At 42.1% G+C, this 19,920-nt stretch overlaps 1 protein-coding gene across 3 annotated transcripts in view; it reads left to right on the plus strand.

Moving 5' to 3' along the window:
• The window catches only part of LOC120536193 (probable cation-transporting ATPase 13A4), a 69,020-nt gene that overhangs the window by 41,784 nt on the left and 7,316 nt on the right, over positions 1-19,920 (plus strand). For all 3 annotated transcript variants that reach the window (XM_039764538.1, XM_039764544.1, XM_039764531.1), the window contains exons 4-29: positions 503-573; positions 666-746; positions 820-889; positions 1,856-1,990; positions 2,077-2,149; positions 2,233-2,364; positions 2,435-2,605; positions 2,718-2,875; positions 3,547-3,735; positions 3,818-3,879; positions 10,888-11,038; positions 11,141-11,224; positions 13,192-13,348; positions 13,439-13,556; positions 13,639-13,763; positions 13,828-13,988; positions 14,071-14,172; positions 14,249-14,328; positions 14,784-14,826; positions 14,976-15,085; positions 15,186-15,282; positions 18,876-18,948; positions 19,029-19,203; positions 19,281-19,447; positions 19,523-19,611; positions 19,775-19,855. In XM_039764538.1, the coding sequence (XP_039620472.1) occupies positions 503-573; positions 666-746; positions 820-889; positions 1,856-1,990; positions 2,077-2,149; positions 2,233-2,364; positions 2,435-2,605; positions 2,718-2,875; positions 3,547-3,735; positions 3,818-3,879; positions 10,888-11,038; positions 11,141-11,224; positions 13,192-13,348; positions 13,439-13,556; positions 13,639-13,763; positions 13,828-13,988; positions 14,071-14,172; positions 14,249-14,328; positions 14,784-14,826; positions 14,976-15,085; positions 15,186-15,282; positions 18,876-18,948; positions 19,029-19,203; positions 19,281-19,447; positions 19,523-19,611; positions 19,775-19,855 (2,955 nt within the window). The remainder of the gene's footprint in view (positions 1-502; positions 574-665; positions 747-819; positions 890-1,855; positions 1,991-2,076; positions 2,150-2,232; positions 2,365-2,434; positions 2,606-2,717; positions 2,876-3,546; positions 3,736-3,817; positions 3,880-10,887; positions 11,039-11,140; positions 11,225-13,191; positions 13,349-13,438; positions 13,557-13,638; positions 13,764-13,827; positions 13,989-14,070; positions 14,173-14,248; positions 14,329-14,783; positions 14,827-14,975; positions 15,086-15,185; positions 15,283-18,875; positions 18,949-19,028; positions 19,204-19,280; positions 19,448-19,522; positions 19,612-19,774; positions 19,856-19,920) is intronic.

A 19,920-nucleotide genomic window follows, 5' to 3' on the forward strand; every position in this document is an offset into this window, starting at 1 on the left:
ATATTGTGTGTATTACATTTTGTCTCTGTTGTTCACATGACCTTTATCTGGTTTCCTGATTTGTCTTAACAGGTTTCTGACATGTATTAACCCTTTATGCTATTTATTTAAGATGAATGCTGTTACCTTAAAGTTATTCTTCCATATGTTCTACCTATTGATCCATTTGTTTGTTTAATTGTTATAATAAATACTTTTTTTTAACTTTTAGGATTATTTGATAGTAATTTAGTTGTGATTATGTATAATAAATGCACCTTCTTCTCTTACAGTGTATGTAAGGGCATATAAGTGCAGAAGTATGTATATGTGTGTTTGTTAGTGTCCCTGTAGATCTACTGTAAATGCCTGTGTTCCCAAATATCTATGCATGTTTACTGATGAAGTGAATGTTACAAAATGTGCCTGTAGGTACACTGAATGTACATATGGCATGTGTATACATTTCTGTTTTTGTTAAGCCCTGCTAGGTACTTCATGCTGACTTTTCTTTCACTTTCAGGTGCGTTATTTTGAGGCTCAGAAGTTACGCTATGCCTGGGATCGTATGGAATCCATGTTTGTCAAACTGGGGTGTGTATCTCAAAGTTCAACTCACCAACAGTAACTACTAACTAAAAAGTGCCAAATCTCTCTAATCCTTACATTAATGCTACATCCCTTAGGGGCCTGGATGACAGCCTGTCCTGCAAAGACATCCACCGGAAATACGGGAAGGGGCTTAGTGAAGATGAGGAGAATGTCAGGTAGTTGGGGGACCCTGGTTCAGTTAGGTTCCTTTGTGACACGCGCACACTCATTACAATTTTCATCTTGTAGGAGACTTATTGTGGGACCAAATAGCATTGAGATTCAGATCTCTCCCATCTGGAAGCTGCTGTTTAAAGAGGTAAGTGAGGCATCTGTGCACTTGTGAACATGCAAGAAGAGTGAGCCGAGTGTGTATAGGTAGATATGTAGTTGTGTCCTCATTTGTGCCTATGCTTGTAAAATAGTGTTAGGTGGAATTATGCACATTTACATGTTTGAGATTTTTTGCTTGAGTGTCTGTGGGATCTTGCACTTATGTGCATGTACATTTTAGCATGTGGGTGAGTAGGAATTCATTTTTAGTGCTTGTATGAGACTACGCAAATATATTAATGTGCTTATGTATACATGATTATGTACTTATAAAAGTGGGTATGTCTGTGTACTTGCCTTATGTCAAGTCAAGTCAAGTCAAGTTGGGGAGCATGCACTGATACGATGCGTTGCCGCACCCACTGCACGACGAAACAACTCGGGATCCCGGTTTGCAAACCCACAGGCAGACACGCGGTCCCACCGTCCGGAAATGACCCTCTATCTGCCGCAGCCAGGTGTTACGCGGGTGACCTCTTGGCCTGATCCAGCCACTCGAGTCCCCAACAATGAGGATCTTACGAGCTGGATCACCCTCAGGGAAACATGCCACATGGCTGTAGTGCCGTAACTGTGCAAATCTGTGAACAAGTGCAATTTTGTTTTTGTTTGTGAAAGTGTGTATTTATGTGTGTATATGAGTACATTGGTGTATCTGATGATATCCATTTGTGTGCCTGTAAGTGCCTGTGTGTATAATTGCGAATGTAATGTGAGCCAATGCATGTCTGCAGGAATTAACAAATTTATGGGTGGATGTATAAGTAAGTATACTTAAATCTGGGTGTCTGTGTGTAGATGTATACATGAATATGTGTGTGCACTTTTTGTGTGTATATGTGACTCTATTTGTAAGAGATAGGTGCCTGTAGGAGGTGTGTGTAAGTACATATGTGTTTGTCACTTCTGCCTGGACTGCTCACTGCAGTCTTCACTATTCTCTGTCCACCAGATCTTGAATCCCTTCTACGTCTTCCAAGTGTTCAGCGTATGCTTGTGGTTTGCAGAAGACTACATGACGTATGCCATTTCCATCATCATCATGTCAGTCATCTCCATCAGCCTTTCTGTCTATGATGTCCGGCAGGTTAGGATCCTGCTTTGCACTCTTATTACTCAAGTGCACTGGCCTTTGCCCTGTTAAACCCCTATTGTTTGCTTTATTTCCTTCAGCAATCTGTGAAACTGCATAAGCTGGTGGCAGAGCACAACACCATGAATGTCAAAGTCTCCCGCATGGGCACAGGTTGCTTTTCTTGTTTCCTACTGCTTCTGGTTGAAGGTCCTGACATTGTTCTTTGGCTGACCTATCTATGTGTGTCTTGACAGTTTGGGAGGAAATCCCATCAAGCCAAATGGTTCCAGGCGATGTCTTCCAGATTACTGGAAATAAACAGATTCTCTCTTGTGACGCCATACTGCTGTCAGGCAGTTGCATTGTTAATGAGAGCATGTTGACTGGTAAGGATCTTGACAGGAAAGACTTTGAACTGGCTGACATGGCTTACTCAACAGGATACTTTTCTTACAGGTGAAAGCATCCCAGTGACTAAGTCAGCTCTTCCTCAGGAGAGTTCATCAGGCCCATGGAAGACCAGCAGTCCTGAAGATTACAAGCGTCACGTGCTGTACTGTGGAACTCAAGTCATTCAGATCAAGGCAGCTAGTGGCACTGCTGTCCAAGCAATGGTGCTGCAAACAGGTCAGTAGGGCCTCAAACATTTGGCTTCCCAAACTACAAGCTTCTAGTCAATACTTGCTGAGGACTAAATATGGCAGGACATTGGTTTGATTGAGCACTGCTCACCTTTCAGGATTCACAACAGCAAAGGGAGAACTGGTCCGTTCCATCCTTTACCCCAAGCCCACTGATTTCAAGATATACAGAGATGCTACCCGCTTCTTAATGTGCCTCATTGCAGTTGCCCTGATTGGAATGATCTACTCAGTAATCATCTTTACCATCAATAAGGTACATTCATTGTGGGGGTGCAGGTGTTCAGAAAGCGGGTCAACTAGAGAGGCTTAATAAGGTGAGAAGGTGAGGGACAGTGAGAGTAATGAAGTGTGCGAGTGACTTAAATTGTGCAAGTGTTAGTAACTGTTGGAGTCTGAGTGAGTAACGAAGGACTTCATTGAGAGTGGATGTGTGTTAGTGAGCACAATGGAGAGTAAATATGGCAATGCCATCCTTTAGGGGTTGACACGGGGTCTGTTAATGTCACGCAGACTCTCAATTACTAACAGAACTGATGGTGACAAGGTGAAAATTGTGAGCATGTTGATATGTGTGTAAAAGTATCAGAAAGTGTTTGAACCAGAGTAGTGAGAGAGGAAGATGGAAAATGAGTGAATATGCCAGTTAGGATTTTAAGTGAAGACATCTGTTAAAGTGGTATTGGGATTGAATTGAGTGTGAGTTTTAATTAAGAGCCCAAGACTGAGTCTTGATGATTCATTTTAACAGATATACTGTATCTAGCTACATGAGAATAAGTGTTTGTAGCTCAGTTTGAGGGTGCCACAAAATTAATATGAGAGTGAGCTTTACTGAGTGAGTGTGTGTTCCTCCGATTACCTGTCTAAGTTAGGAGAGTCGACAATGAAAATAAAAGAACTGAGCAGCATGTCTCTGCACTTCAGGTATATGCAGGGGACATTGTAATTGATGCCTTGGATGTGATCACCATTGCTGTTCCCCCTGCTCTTCCTGCTGCAATGACTGTTGGCATCATCTATGCCCAGGGGCGTCTGAAAAAACGTGGCGTGTTCTGCATCAGTCCCCAGAGGATAAATGTCTGTGGTCAAATGAACCTGGTATGTTTTGACAAGGTGAGTGTTTTAAATGCATATCCACACACTCAAAGGTAGAATTTTTTGTTTTATATTGGCTGACTCAGTTTTCCACATTCAGACAGGGACACTGACTGAGGATGGACTGGACCTCTGGGCACTAAGTGAGGCAAAGGATCATGGGTAAGAAAGGGATTTGGAGTATGCAGACTGACCTATACTGTGCTCCAAATGTAAATTTGTTTAGGGCCAAGATCCTTTCAGGAAAGTGATGCTCCTTTTGTACACAGAGTAAAGCCAATAAAGATGGTGCAGGTGTCAGCTCTAGGCCTCAGTAATGATATTCCACCCATTGACCCTCTTGCATACTCTAACCATCAAGACATGAGTCTGCTTTGCCTGATGGAACTGCCAAAGTCAAAAATGCTTTTAGAAAGTCTCCAAATGGACATTCTCTTTAGGCGCCTGAATATCTTTATGTCATCTGTGAAGGGTGGCAACTCTGTGAAATTATGACAACAGACAAAGATACCATCTTCCAAACTCATTTAATCTCATAGTGTGTTGCACCAAACAGGTGACTGACAAATCCCTCCATAACTTATCATAATGGAACTGTAAATTTACTAAGCCTTTAATACTGCTATTGCTTACAATTGCTTCTCAACTTGGCTGACCACCTGCCTCACAGGAGAATTACTGAGGTCATCAGGTGTGTCTTACATGCACCCTCCTCCTTTCCTGGTGAGAGAGGCACAGCCAATTTTATATATCTCCTTTACAACAACAACATTTATTTGCATAGCACATTTTCATACAAACAGTGTTGCTCAACGTGCTTTACACGATGAAATAAAAAGGAAGTTAATATAAAACATAAACAAGATTATACGCAATGATATTATACAGTATGTAACAAAGAAAAAAGTATGGTCAGATGGGCAGGAGGACAGAAAAAACAAACAAAAAAAACTCCAGTTAGGCTGGAGAAAAAAAAAAACAAATCTGCAGGGGTTCCAAGGCCAAAAGACTGCCCAGCCCCCACTGGGCATTCTAAGTAAATATATGTTCTAAATCAGTCCTCATGGTTTATAGGTGTCAATTTGATGATGATGGACATGTGGACAATTGGGACACATGCCATTCAATCCAGCATTGTGAACACAGCACAGCAGATCACGGGCACACAGCTCCCTGTGATCCATGACATCCACACTACATGCTGTCTCAGGAGAGTGAACCGTATCAAGCGGTACCCCAACCACCCTGCACTGTGACTTTTCACCCTCCTTCCATCTGGAAGCGACTAAAGTCCATTTGGACACGCACCTCCAGGTTCAGGAACAGTTTCTACCCAACTGCAATCAGACTCATGAACAATCAGTAACCTTGTGTCACCTCCACTGCTACCTGCACATATACTTCTGCCACTGTCTCTATTTATTCTTAGCATTCAGGTTTTATTTATTTACTTATTTATATTAATTTATTTATGGTGTGTAGGTTTTTTTTGTCTATGTTCACTGTCTGCAGGGGCTCATGCAAGCAAGCATTTCATTTTACATGGTACGTGGACACATGACAATAAAGAATCGAAAATTGAAATTGAAATTATCAGATGGTAGTGGTGCAGATCACCACCATATAAGAACTGTAAATGCCAGCAAAGAACAGCACAGATTAGTGTGGAATTGCAGAATCCAGAGGAAAATGATAATTCAGTGCCCATAAAGGCTAATAGGGATACAACTAAAAGGTGGCTATAATAAAGCCATTTTAAAATAATGGGTTTTTAGTATTTTTTTTATTGTTCTGCAGTATTAGCCTGGTGAATTTCTTTTGGGGAAGTATTCCAAATTTTAGGTGCATAACAGCAAATAAACAGCCACAGGAGATGCACAAACCAGTATGTTTCTTCACACCGGTCCCAAGCCCGAAATAAATGGGGAGAGTTACATCAGGAAGAGCATCCAATGTTAAATGTTGCCAGATCAGTATGTGGATAACAATACAGATTTCCATACCAGATCGGTAGAGGCTCAGGTTAACAACACCTACCACCAGTACTGTTAACCAACAGGGTGCTGGCAGAAATTGGGATACTGTTGGCTGAAGAAGGAGAAGAAGAGAGGAAAGGCATGTTCGGGGCCAGAGGGAGATCAGGAAGGTAAAGAGAGTGGAAGTAAGGGCAGGGACTTTGAGTGTTGGAAGTATGACTGGTAAGGGGAGAGAGTTAGCTGATATGACAGAAATAAGGGTTGATATATTGCACATGCAAGGGACCAGATTGAAGAGGAGTAAGGCCAGTTGCATCAGAGACGGGCTCAAATTGTTCTGCCATGGTGTGGAAGGAAGAAAAAATGGGGTAGGGATTATCCTGAAGCAACAGTATGTCAAGAGTATTTTGGAGGTGAAAAGAGTGTCAGGCAGAGTAATGATTATGAAGCTGGAAATTGAAAGTATGATAATGAATGTTATTAGTGCATATGCCCCACAGATTGGGTGTGCAATGGATGAGAAAGAAGATTTCTGGAGTGAGTTGTATGAAGTGGTGGAAAGTGCATCCAAGGAAGAGAAAGTAGTGATTGGACAGGATTTCAATGGACATGGTGAAGGGAACAGAGGGGATAAGGAGAGGAATGAAGAAGGTCAAATGGTAGTAGATTTTGTGAAAAGAATGGATATGGCTGCGGTGAATATGTATTTTAATATGAAGGAGGAGCACTGGGTGACAACAAGAGTGGAGGATGATGCAGACAAGTGGATTATATCCTATGCAAGAGGGTCAATATGAAGGAGGCTGGACACTACAAAGTGGTGGCAGGGGAAAGCATACTTAGGCACCATAGGATGGTTGTCTGTAGGATGGCATTGGAGAGCAAGAAGAGAGGGAAAGAGAGGGCAGAGCCAAGGATCAAATGGTGGAAGCTGAAAAAGGAAGACTGTGAAGATGGAGTTCAGGGAGGAGGTAAGACAGGTACTAGAAGGCAGAGAAGAGTTACCAGATAGCTGGGCAACTACAGCAGAAGTGGTATAGGAGACAGCTAGAATGGTTCTTGATGTGACATCTGGAGAGAGGAAGGAGGACAAAGAAACCTGGTAGTGGAATGGGGAAATACAGAAGACTATACAGAGGAAGAGGTTGTTGAAGAAGAAGTGGGATAGTCAGAGAGATATATAAAGTAGATGGGGTAAAAGATGATAAGGCATAAGGTGAAGAGAGAGATGGCAAAGACTAAAGAAAAGGCATATGATGAGTTGTACGAGAGGTTGAGAGGGAGAAGAGGTACTGTACTGAATGGCCTGACAAAGGGACCAAGCTGGCAAAGATATACAGCAGACTGAGGTGATAAAGGATAAAGATGAAAATGTACTCACAAGCGAGGAGGGTGTTGAACAGATGGAAATAGTACTTTGAGAGACTGATGAATGAAGTGATTAAGAGAGAGAAGGTTGGATGATGGGGAGATAGTAAATCAGGAAGTGCAATGGATTAGCAAGGACGAAGTAATACGGAAGTGTATTAGGGAGAAGAAAAAAAATATGGGCACAGTGAAGAAAAAAAACTATATGGCAAGAATAATGTCAATATGTTGACTTTATTCTCGACATTTCCACTTTAATCTCAAAATTTATGTTGAGGTTAAAGTTGACATGTTGACTTTATTCTCGATATTTCCACTTTGATGTTTATGACGTGAATAAAGTCAATATGTTGACTTTATTCTTGTAGTTTGCCAATACAATAGAACATCGTAAACTAAACTTCATTTTAAAATGAATATTTAATTTACTAGATTTTCTCAAACCCCGTCATAAGTTATGTAGCACATTAAATACTTTGTGTTAAGTTTTCCCTGACCCATGTTAATCAGTACGTGCTTCTTAAACTGATTTCCTCTTGCACTAAGAGGAGGCGCAGGCAGTGATCACCACAAAGAATACATTAATTTAATGATATTCCTGCTCCCTGAACATTTAGAATGCTAAGATAAATACTTGATATAATTTTCATGATGAAATGCATTAAAGCACGTATTAAACACGTGGGGGCACAGTGGAGTGGAGGTTGCACTGCTGCCTCAAAGCAAGGGGTTCCCAGGTGTTTCCTGCCTTAAGTTTACATGTTTTTCTGGTGGGTTTGCTCAATGTGCTTCAGTTTTTGTTCAAAGTCATGTAGGATGTGCGGTTTTGTTATGCTATATTGACCCTAGTGTATGTATTGCTCGTATTCACCCTGCGTTGTGCTGGTGCCCCATTCAGGATTTGCTCCTGCCTCGCACACGATGCTTGCTGGGATGGGCGCAACCCTGAATGGATGGTTACATCACAAACCCAACATTTGCACAATATTTCAGTTAAACCAGTGCAATACCCATTCATACATCCAGTTTTTTGGAGCCTCATCACACCTGCCGTAAAGTTTTCTACAAGGAACGCAGACCTGGGGAGCCCTTACTGCGAGGGAGCAGCACTACAGCCACACCATCGTGCATGTTTAATACATGCTTTAATGCATTTCATCATGCAAATGATATCCAATATTCATCTTCGCATTCTAAATGTTCAGAGAACAGGATAATCATGAAGTTTTCTGTGCGGCGATTGCTACCGGCGCCTCCTCAGGGCAAAATGAAGTCAGTTTAAAAAGTGCGTAGTGAACAACTGAGTCGGGGTACATATAATACAAAGCATTTAATGTGCTACATTAACTTGTGATGGGGTTTGAGAAACTCAGACTTAAAGGGCAAGATTAAAGTGGAAATGTCGAGAATAAAGTCAACATGTCGACTTTATTAATGTCATAAGCATTGAGATTAAAGTGGAAATGTCGAGAATAAAGTCAACATGTTGATTTTATTCTCGGCATACTTTTTTTTTTCCTTCACTGTCTCAGTTTTTTTTTTTTCTCCGTGGCCCTAATATGCTTCTGTAAAGTAAGGACAGCTATGAAGAGGATGAAAAATGGGAAGTCTGGTAGAGTCCCCATTGACTATGATATTTGCAGATGACATATTAATTTTAGCGAGAGTAGGGAGCAGGTTGAGGAGACCCTGGAGAAGTGGAGATATGCTCTAGAGAGGAGAAGAATGAAGGTCAGTAGGAAGAACACAAAATACATGAGCGTAAATGAGAGGGAGATCAGAAGAATAGTGATAATGCAGGGAGTAGAGTTGTCAAAGGTGGAGAAGTTTAAATACTTGAGATCAACAGTACAGAGTAACGGGGAGTGTGGAAGAGAACTGAAGAAGATAGTGCAGGCAGGGTGGAGTGGGTAGAGAAGAGTGTCAGGAGTGATTTGTGACAAACTGGTACCAGCAAGAGTGAAAGGGAAGGACCTCAAGATAGTAGTGAGGCCAGATATGTTATATGGATTAGAGACGATGCCACTGACCAAAAACAGGAGACAGAGCTGGAGGTGGCAAAGTTATAGATGTTAAGATTTGCATTGGGTGTGACAATAATAGACAAGATTAGAAATGAGTGCATTAGAGGCTCAGCTCAGGTTGGATGCTTGGAAAACAAAGTCAGAGAGGTGAGATTGTGTTGGCTTGGACATGTGTAGAGGAGATGTGCTGGATATATTGGAAAAAGGATGTTAAGGATGGAGCTGCCAGTTAAGAGGAAAAGAGGAAGGTCTATGAGAAGGTTTATGGATGTGGTGAGAGAGAACATGAAGGTGGTGGGTGTAACGGAGCAAGATGCAGAGTACATGAAGATATGGAAAATGATGATCCACTGTAGCAACCACTAATGGTAGCAGCCAAAAGAAGAAGAAAGTGCATAACAGCAAAAAGATTACCTTAGTTTTACTAAAATAATCTAAAAACCATATTACATTATAATGAAATAATAAAACCAATAAATAAACCCATCCCACTTTTTCCCATGCAAACCTGTTCTTCCGACCTCAGAAGTTGAACATACCTTTAATTAAAAAACATCTTTTCTCCACTCTGTATTATGCCACCTTAGCCATATCCAGTGACTTGCTTCTTCAACTACATTACTTAGTTTCTTAGTCTCTTTCTTAAGCTGCCTTGATGAAAAGCCTAATTCTCTCATTAGCAATGTCACTGATTTTACTATGAAATTTCAGTGGTTTACCTCAACTGCTTGCATGTGCACAATCCAACCTTTCAATTTGGCTTCAGTTGCCAAATGTGCATACTTCAATTTCTTTCTTTCATGCACTTCTTCTAAAGACCCTTCCCATGGGACCATAAGGTTTGGAGCATGCGCTGATAGAGCATTGCAGCACCCACCACACACCAAACTACCTAGATTGGGACCCAAGTGCACTGGGTGAGACCTCAGCACCACACTGGAACAGTGTGTGTTTTTTATTTTTTTTACAGTGGCTGGAGTATCACTCCTGCCATCAACCCCCAAGTCCTGACAAAATACTGTATGCTGTAATGCACACTTTGGGTCTGCTCTGGTCCATACCATCATGTTTTTTGGGGATGGAAGTACATCATAAATTGCTCCAATGAGGAACTGCACTCTACTCGACTCTGTCTACCACAGATACCTCCAACTCAACCTTATTTTCTCTAGGCTTTCTCAGTGGAGCCATTTACCCTGCTGCCATGGCACATCTACCTACCTCCTCCTGATACTATTGATCTCTTCCACCACCAATTGATGGCACTCTCCATCCCCTTACTCCAAAAGGTTTCTTAAATTTATAGCCTAGTTCTGCCCTGCTGTGCTGCCATAAAGGCCTCTAACTCTACCTACTTCTTCATCCTCTAAAGTAATTTCTTTTAGAGTACCATTTAATCATGTACTCAGTACTACTTCCTATTGGCTATTATGCCACATTGGTGTTGGGAAGACTCCTCAGTCATCAGTGTGGACTTTTCTTCTAAAATACAGACCCAGTTGGTTCGATCCTTCTGCCTGATGTAATTTCTGCCCCAGTAACCCAGGAGACCTGTCAGCTGACACCATCTCACCCAGCCATCTTTAGCTGTTCACTCTGCTTTGAATAATCTTCCCAGAGTCGTCACTAAGTTTCTCTGTTATTATAGTGAACTCTAAAGAAGAAAAAGACTTCTCCTGCCCCAGGCTGAATGAATGACCCCACTGGAATGAATTCTTTTTCAGCTGGACTGTACAGTTGTGAGTGAGCTGTGTTGTCGTTTGGCCACAGTCTTCCTTAAGTGTATCTGTCTTTGTTTTCAGCTTTGCCCCATTGTTAGAATTCCGTTCGGATGCTTTTCTTCCTTGGGGTCCAAGTTATGCTGCCATGGCAACCTGCCATTCACTTATTACAATTGATGGTATCATTCAGGGAGACCCACTTGACATCAAAATGTTTGAAGCTACAGGTTGGGTAAGGTTTGTTGCTATTCCAGGGGGTTACAAAAATACTAAAGGGATTTTAAGAGTACTGTATATCAATGCTCTCAATTTACCTACTGTATTCCTTGCCCAGGTTCTGGATGAAAACACGGAAAAATTTCAAAGCACACAGAAAGATCCTCTCAGCCTCCTAGTGAAGCCCGGTACAAGCTTAAGGGTGAGATAGAAAGAAAGAAAGTGGTTGCTTTGGAGCATGTCATCCCCGGTTATGCCAACTTTCTAAAATTCAAGAGTTCCATGAGACTTATAAGTACAGCTCTTTACCATGTCTCATTTGGTATTGACCTCTTGTTTGAGAAGTGAAGTTATAGAGTGCAAGTGTCCATTAAGTGTCCTGCAGTGCCTTTCCAAACAGACTTAAATACCAAATGACTTGAAGACAAAGTGATGCAGGACTGGAACTAGGTAGTCGAGCAGAGAGGAGCCTGATCCAGAAATTAGAGTAACAATGGCAATTCAGGAATTTAAGATAGGCTGGGGGAAAGGACACAAGAAAGGCATGAGATAAAGGGATTGCAGCAGAATATGACAGAAAGACAATATGGTTTCAGGTCAGGTAAGATTGGGAACATACATTGGTATAATGCATTGCCGCATCTACCACATGAAGAAACAGCTTAGGATCCTGATTGGCAACCCCCCAGGCAGACACACGGTCCAGTTCTACTCCTCAGAAATGACCATCTATCTGCCACAGCCAGGTGTTTCATGGGTGTCCTTTTTGCCTGTTCCAGTGGCTCGGGTCCTCAACAGGATCTTGTGAGCCAGATCACCCTCGCAGAATTGTCCCACATGGCTGTAGCGCCATAACTGACACTCCCTCACAGTGCAGGTAATGTGCCTCATTTGGGACACAAAGCCAAACTCAAGGATTCTCTGAAGAGACACAGTACTGAAGGAATCCAGTCTTTGTCTTGGGTCACTGGATAGCGTTCATGTCTCACAAACATGTAGCAAGACAGGAAGCACCAGGACTCTAAAAACTTGAATTTTTGTCCTTTTGCGAAGATGTCGGGAGCGCCACACACCCCTTTCCAGCGACCCCCATGCTCTCCCAATCCGTCTACTTACTTCATAGGAAGAGTCACCAGAAACAAGTAAGTAAACCTCTCGACAAGGTTGACATTCCCTGCACAGACAGACACACTACTGATGGCTATGTCCAAGAGATCATTAAAGGCATGGATGTTGGTTTTTATCCAGGACACCTGCAAGCGCAGACACTCAGACTCCTCACTCAGCCTCTCAAGAAACTTGTTCAGAGCCCCCATTGACTCTGTGAAGACCACAGCATTGTGGGCAAACTCTAGGTCAGTGAATCTTTCTTCACCAACAGATGCCCCAAAGCTCCAAAGCTGCTGGACACCACAACCCTGCCCAACACCCAGTCCATGCAAACACTGAACCGAGTAGGAGCAAGAACATCCCTCTGATGAACCCCGGAATCAACTGGGAAAAATGCAGAGGTTCTGCCTCCACTCTGCACAGCATTCATAGTACCAGTGTACAGGCTGGCCATGGTGGAATGACAATTAAACAGACTTGACATGGCTCTGTCTATTGAACAGTATCCAGCTACCTTGTGTTTACTGCCATTATTGTGAAACTTCTGGCCAGTGCCCTACCATCTGTATTGACTGTCATCATTCATTTTGTATTTTGCTTATGGGCCTGCATGCAATTCTATAGTTTATCTTTTAAAACACGCCTTGTTCTATATTGTATTTATTGGCAGTGTCCAGCATTCAAAAATATACGGTGGTCTGTCTACAGTTTACACTTCCATTTCGTCCCTACTTTTTTGGAGTCAACTTCCCTATCAGTTTCCAGTTAAATAATGATTGGTGTTTTATCCTCCTAATGTTCCATATGATCATGTCATCAGCATCCACTTTTGTATTTTTAGTGCTTTGTAGTGTCCTGTGATTAGTATAGACAGTGCTTTTATCTTTTATCACTTAGTGTTTCAGTTGTGTGTGCTTCTCTTGTCTGTCTTATGTTCAGTGTTAAAAAACAAGACCTCTGCCTGTCAGAATCCTGTACAGTAATGATACTCCTGATATTGGTGAACTGGTCTACAGAGTCACTGTCCAGTATACCTAGTACAATTCCTTTTCATTGCAGGCACCGGTAGATGGTATTATAGTTCTCCAGCAGTTTCCATTTTCATCTAGCCTGCAGCGGATGTCCGTGGTGACCCACATGCTGGACAGTGATGAGCTGATCCTGTACATGAAAGGTGCACCAGAGAAGGTGGCCAGTCTGTGCCAACCAGAGACAGGTACAATCAGTCGACTATTCTGAAAAAAGCAGCACTTTTAAGGATTTTTCTCTAAAGCCAATATCTTAAATGTGACTTTCCCTCTCCCAGTCCCCCTGTCCTTCTCAACCCACCTTGCTGTCTATACTCAGCAGGGTTTCCGGGTTATTGCTTTGGCATACAGATCACTTGGTTCATCTGAGGACATCAGCCTCCGCAAAATCTCCAGGTAGGTAATAGGCGAGGTCTCTGCTGATTATTTGAATTAATCAGTTAATATCAGACACTGCTTGACCTGGTTGTCTCCATAGGGAGTCAGCCGAAATGAACCTCACCTTCCTAGGACTTCTAATCCTGGAGAATCGTCTGAAAGTTGAAACTGAGCCAGTACTGGGAGAATTAAGGAATGCGTGCATTCGCTCAGTGATGGTCACAGGTACGTGTACCATTTGTTTTCCTGCAGAACACCATTCCTCTTCTTACTTTCTACTCTCTGTTAGGTGATAACCTTCAAACAGCTGTGACTGTTGCCAAAAATTCTGGTATGGTGCCCAAATCCAGTAAGGTCATCCTGGTGGAAGCTGCTCCTGCTACAGCATCAACACAAGCCTATGTGTCCTGGAGTTTGGTGGAGGAGCCCAGACAAAACTATGGAGCCATGGTGAGTGGCCTTCCACTGTAGACTAGCCATTGCCAGTGCCACACTGTCCCCTGACACTTCCCTGTTTAATATTATGTTCCAGGAAAGCCACATCATTATGGAACCTATAACTGATTACCATTTTGCCATGACAGGGAAAAGCTATGAGGTGCTGCTGCAACATTTTTACCACCTGGTGCCCAAGGTATGTTAATCTTCAGATTCTGCATCATGGCCAATAGGGAGAGTTTGTTATTTATTTCCTTTTTTGTATGTTTCAGCTGCTGCTTAATGGTACAGTCTTTGCCCGTATGGCTCCTGGACAGAAGGCGAGTCTTGTAGAGGAGTTCCAAAAGCTTGAGTAAGATAAAATCTTCCAAAATACAACAATAGTGTATTTTAAATTTTTGTGCAATATAGTACTAGGGTGTTGTACTGTGTTAGCCATTATGAATGTAGTGAAAAGTCAAGCAAAATGACACCTTTTATTGGCTAACTAAAAAGAATACATCTTGCCTGAAGAAGGGACCTGAGTTGCCTCGAACGCTTGCATGTTGTAATCTTTTAGTTAGCCAATAAAAGATGTCATTTTGCAATACAGGAATTACAAGGGTGCTCTTAGAAAAGTATCAGTCTCAAACTGAAAAGTAGGAGAGCTATACAAAGTGGCATCTTAACAGTGACAATAAAAAGAGGATCCATCTGGCTTTATGCAAGGGAGCATTCACTCAAAAAGCAACCCTGTCTTCCTGGCCAAGCATGTGTCCATCCTAGAGCAGTGCCTGTTCAGGTGACTGCTACTTTGTCTTCCTGCAGGTATGTGGTGGGAATGTGCGGAGACGGAGCCAACGACTGTGGGGTAAGTGTGTAATATGGCATAATAGATCCTACTCTGTTTAGTTTGGTCATTAGTAACTGACAGGCTACAACATCTTCCAGCACTTTGTGCCTGCTGAGTTTCTCTGACATCTCATTATGATATAATAGTCCAATGAACTACTCTTGCAGGCTCTGAAGATGGCACATGCAGGCATTTCACTATCAGAGCATGAGGCATCTGTGGCCTCCCCGTTTACTTCAAACATACCCAATATTGAATGCGTCCCACTGCTTATCCGGTACGTGAGGGGTGAGGAGGGTGGAAACCATATTACTCTGACTACATCTATCCCATGATATGTTGGTGACACCACTCACTGTTTTCTTCTTATATTGCAGGGAGGGCCGTGCTGCCTTGGTCACTTCTTTCTGTGTATTCAAGTATATGGCACTATACAGCATGATCCAGTACATGGGGGTGTTGCTTCTCTATTGGGTGTGTGTCTGTATATGATATCTTTTCTGACCATCCCATCATTGGACAATTGTGTGCTTCAAGTTGCTTTTTATCATGACCCTCTCTTGTAATGGTTTACTATTCCAACACGACTTGCACCTAATTTTTTCTGTGACCCCCTAAGACGGAACATTTTCAGGTCACTTTTTTCCCTATTTACATCTCTCTCTCATCTCGCCTGTTTGTTTTATTGTCATTTTCTCCTGCATTACTGTCCATCCTCACTTGCTCATCCTTCTTCCGAGTAATCTTCTCCTGCCACCTCTTCTACTCCCTTTCCTTTTATCTCTTTGTCTTCATTAACAACACTACCATGTCTGTTTCCTTATATCTCCACATCATTTCCTGAGAACCTCTCTCTTTCCTTTTAGATTTCTTTATCATCACATAAGGCCTCTATCTCAGTCTCCACTATGTTATATCCTGTCATACTTTATCTTAAACTTGCTCCTTTTTTGCCAGTGCCACTGATTTTTTCCACCATCACTTGTAATGTTTCCTTCAAGTTGGCCTCCATCTGCTTTTGTTGGTATTGCCCAGTGACATCCCCTTTGATGCAGTCACTTGTGGTCACTTCTTTTGGCTAAGCCTTACCTTCTTTCCATAATTTCCTTGTGCTACCTGTGGCTCCTTTTATTTTTTCCTAGGCACTTCCTCTCTTTGAGGTTTTACACTTGGTGGTGGTGTTATTTTTAGCGCTTTTAGTGTTTTATTTACTTTATTGACTGTAATAAAACATGTTTTTATAGGGAATCTCCATGCATGGTTTAGCTTCCCTGTCACTACAAAAAAGCAGGGGACAGCAGCACAATTTTGTTTTTCCTAACTGCTGAATCCTGACACTTTTCCTATCATTTTAGTTCCATTTTTGATTATTATTTTTTTTATTTCAATACTATTTACCCCAGTCAATTTATTTTCAGTTTAATTTTATGAAACTTTTATTATATTTATTTTAGTGTCTACTGTATTAATGGTGACTTACTTGAAGAAGATTTTATTTCAAGAAATTGTTTAGTTTTTAGTTTAACTTAAACAGTGGATATCAGATGAGGATTTAAAAAATGCATGCTGTGCTGTCATAACATAAAGATTGCAGAAATAACCAGAGAGCCCTTAACTGATACAGCAAGTCTCATTTTGCTCCAGCCATTGTGGACAGACAGACATCTTAATTTCACCACACACTGTTTATTTACACTAATATTTACAATACTGATGTTAGTCACGTGCACTCCCCAGTGCCTCTTGCACCGTTTCCCCAAACGTCCAGGCCACACAGTCACAATGCCTCTCTCCTGGCCCCTTAAATAGGAACCCGGATGGGCTCCAGCTGCTTCCCGGCACTCCTCCTTAGCCACGCCCCACTGTGGCGGAAGTGCCGGTTGCGCACCGGGAAACCGTCCGGGTGCCCCCTGTCGTCTTCCCCCCAGCACTTCCTGGTGTGGCTCCAGGGATATTCAGGCACTGGGGCGCCGCCTGGCGGTGGCCACGGGTCCCTACAGGGCTGGGCTTCTAAGCCCTGTACCCGTGGCCCCCAACATAACCAGGGCAGATGCCCCCTCGCGGTCTGGGGAAGGCACAAGCCCTCACCATCTATACAGAGTTATCTTCTGAACATATTGTATGTGTGCCTCACTCGTTTTACAGCAGTGTCCATCTGTGTAAGGAGCAGGCAGTTTTTTTTTAGATGTCAGACTGAGTATTTCACAGTACCGGTAATTCACACCAGCTGCTAAACATTTAATAAACAGAAAGGTGATCGCACTGTTTTTGAGTTTGATCAAAAAAAGTATAGCAGTAATTTTACCTTTTTTGGTGTGTGTTTTTTTCTTCTTTTTTTTGTTGTAACAAGGGGGAATACCAACATCCCAAACCACAGACAGAAGTACACATACAGAATCCCAGCTTCAAATCCAGCACTTTTATTTTTAATAACATGCACCTTTTACAGGCTTCCTTCCTTCAGTGTCGTAGCCGCTCCTACATAACACAGTACTGCCTGGTAATATTGTCAGTCACTCCCTTTACTTCTTCCATTTTCCTCCACCTCTCCCAGTGGAGTGTTGTCGTCTCCTATCCTGTCTCCAAGTCCAACTCCCTGAGTTGAGTGGAGGACTTCCTTTTAACTCTGGACCTGGAAGTACTTACAGTGCTTAATTTATTGCCACCAGAGAGCAATTCTGGTTCATGCAGGATCAAAACAGTTGTTGTATTGTTACTATTCAAGAACGTCCTCTGATGGCCCCCACAGAACCTGATAGGGCATGCCTATGGGACCTCAACTTCCATGCTCCCATGCAGGAGTCTGTAATTTGGCTTTCCAGATGAGATGCTGTCACCCAGTTTACATGAGTGATGCTCTGCCCATAGCAGGCAGTCAGCCACTCTGGTGTCCAGCCCAGTTCCCAAGTCCGTCTCAACTGTTGCTTAGAGACTTTTAGGACTACAGCCCCACTGCAGCCGCTGTAATGTCCTTCCACATCCAGGTTCTGGCACAGAAATGAGATATTGTCAATCCCTCCCTGACCTTCTGTTATCAAAGTCTCCTGGCCAGGTAAAGGTGTGGGTCATTCAGTACTCTTCAGCCTGTTTACAGGCATCTTTTTGAAAGCAGTTTAAATGTGCTTTTAAATTTCTTGAGTTCTTGAGTCCCTTAATACAAACCCAACTGACTATATCGATTATGCACTTGTTCTTTTAAGTTGTGTTATACTCATAGTACTTCCAAACAGAACTTTCACATTTACAACTAATTATTTTTGTGTTTCCATATGTAAAAACATATTCATCCTAGCTACCTGACAATTGTTAAGGCCATTAAGAATCCTCTCTTTCCTCTCATATTTTTCTTCACTTAGTGTATTTATATGCACACGCAAAACCAGGATAAGGTAGACTTAAAAAAAACCAAACATTTACATGTGCAAGTCTACTTATGGAGTTTTCCTTTAGGAAAATTCTCTGATAGCATACAAATGCACTAAAAGATGATTAAATAAAATCAACAGAGCCCAAGAATCAGAAAACAAGCATGGAGAGTATGTCTCCCGAGGTAGTGCTGCTGAGCTTAACTTTGTGAAATACTAAGACAAATTATATCAACCAGCAGAAGGTATAATTAAATCACTCGAGCATTACCCTCAGGAAATGTATCTTTGTGGACTCTTCAACTATTTTCTACCCATGGCTGCTGATTCGTGTGTAAAGCAGAGACATGAGCAGCCTAACAAAAGGCAATGGACATGGTCTGACAATGAAATCCTTAACTGCAACCCGGTTAAGGGTTTACATGGCCTCACAATTGGGTTACATACGAAGAAGTCTATGTGTGTTAACCAGTTTTCTCAGAGAACAATATGATACTAATATTCAGGTTTCTCTAACTGGAATAAGGGTTTACATGGCATTCTAGGTACCAGGTTTCTGTGAATAACTGGGTTATTGAAGTGCATGTTAATGCACACATTGTCTCTTCTAACTATTCTGTTTGCTCCCAGTTAATTTATGTATGTCTTTAAGATCATGGTTGCCCTTTTAGCATGACCTTGTCCCCAAATTCTGTTTTCCAGGAACTCAATGATTTTGGTAATTACCAGTTTCTGTTTGAAGACCTCGCTATCACTACGGTTATTGGTGTTACAAGTAAGTGTCATAAGGTGCACATTAAAGGATGAGGGGGATAATACCATTTCAGGTTTAAATAATACTTCTTATTTTTCTAGTGAATCTCAACCATGCCTACCCCAAACTGGTGCCCTGGCGTCCCCCTGGTCAACTCATATCTCCCCCATTGCTCCTTTCTGTAGTCTTCAATACCTGTCTCAGCCTAGCATTACAGACATTCGGATTTGTGGTGGTGCAGAATCAGGACTGGTACTCAAGGACTGACCTGCTGAGGTGCGTGGTGCTATGGAAACCATGTTATTAACAAGAGGAGAGTGTTATCAGTGTGATATCTTTTTTTGTTGTTTTAGTGGCTGCCCAGTTTGGAATGTCTCCAACACCTCAAGTTTTCTCAGCAATGATGGTTTCCAGAGTTATGAGAACACAACTGTCTGGCTGCTGTCTGTCATTAGTTGTATCTCGATAGCCTTCATTTTCTCCAAGGGAAAGCCCTTCAGGAAGCCCATCTATACAAACTGTGAGTGATATGTCTGCTCAAGTTACCATGGTCAAGGACCAATATTGCTCTAATAACTTCCATTTTGTGGTGTAGATATCTTCATGATAGTACTGCTGGTTCAACTGGGAGTATGCATCTTCTTCATCTTTGCAGACATTGCAGGTCTTTATTATGCAATGGATGTGAGTATATGGGCTGTGCCTAAGCAGCCATCTTATTGGTCCTTTAGTGCTGTGTTCAGTCTGCCTGAGCTCATCTAGCAGGAGATCCTTGGGTGTGGGTGTACACAGGTGTTGTCTATTTCTTTACTATATATGACATTTAAGTTTTTGTCTTCACTTACAGATGGTCTGCACTCCAGTCATGTGGAGAGGCTACATTGTGATCATGTTGCTTGTCAACTTCTTGATCTCATTTTTTGTGGAGGTGAGTTTATCTTGATAATTCATGGCGCACCTGGCTGTGGAGGATTTAGAATACTCATCTGTATT

This window comes from Polypterus senegalus, chromosome 1, assembly GCF_016835505.1.
Source record: "Polypterus senegalus isolate Bchr_013 chromosome 1, ASM1683550v1, whole genome shotgun sequence".
Taxonomy (NCBI): Eukaryota; Metazoa; Chordata; class Cladistia; order Polypteriformes; family Polypteridae; genus Polypterus; species Polypterus senegalus.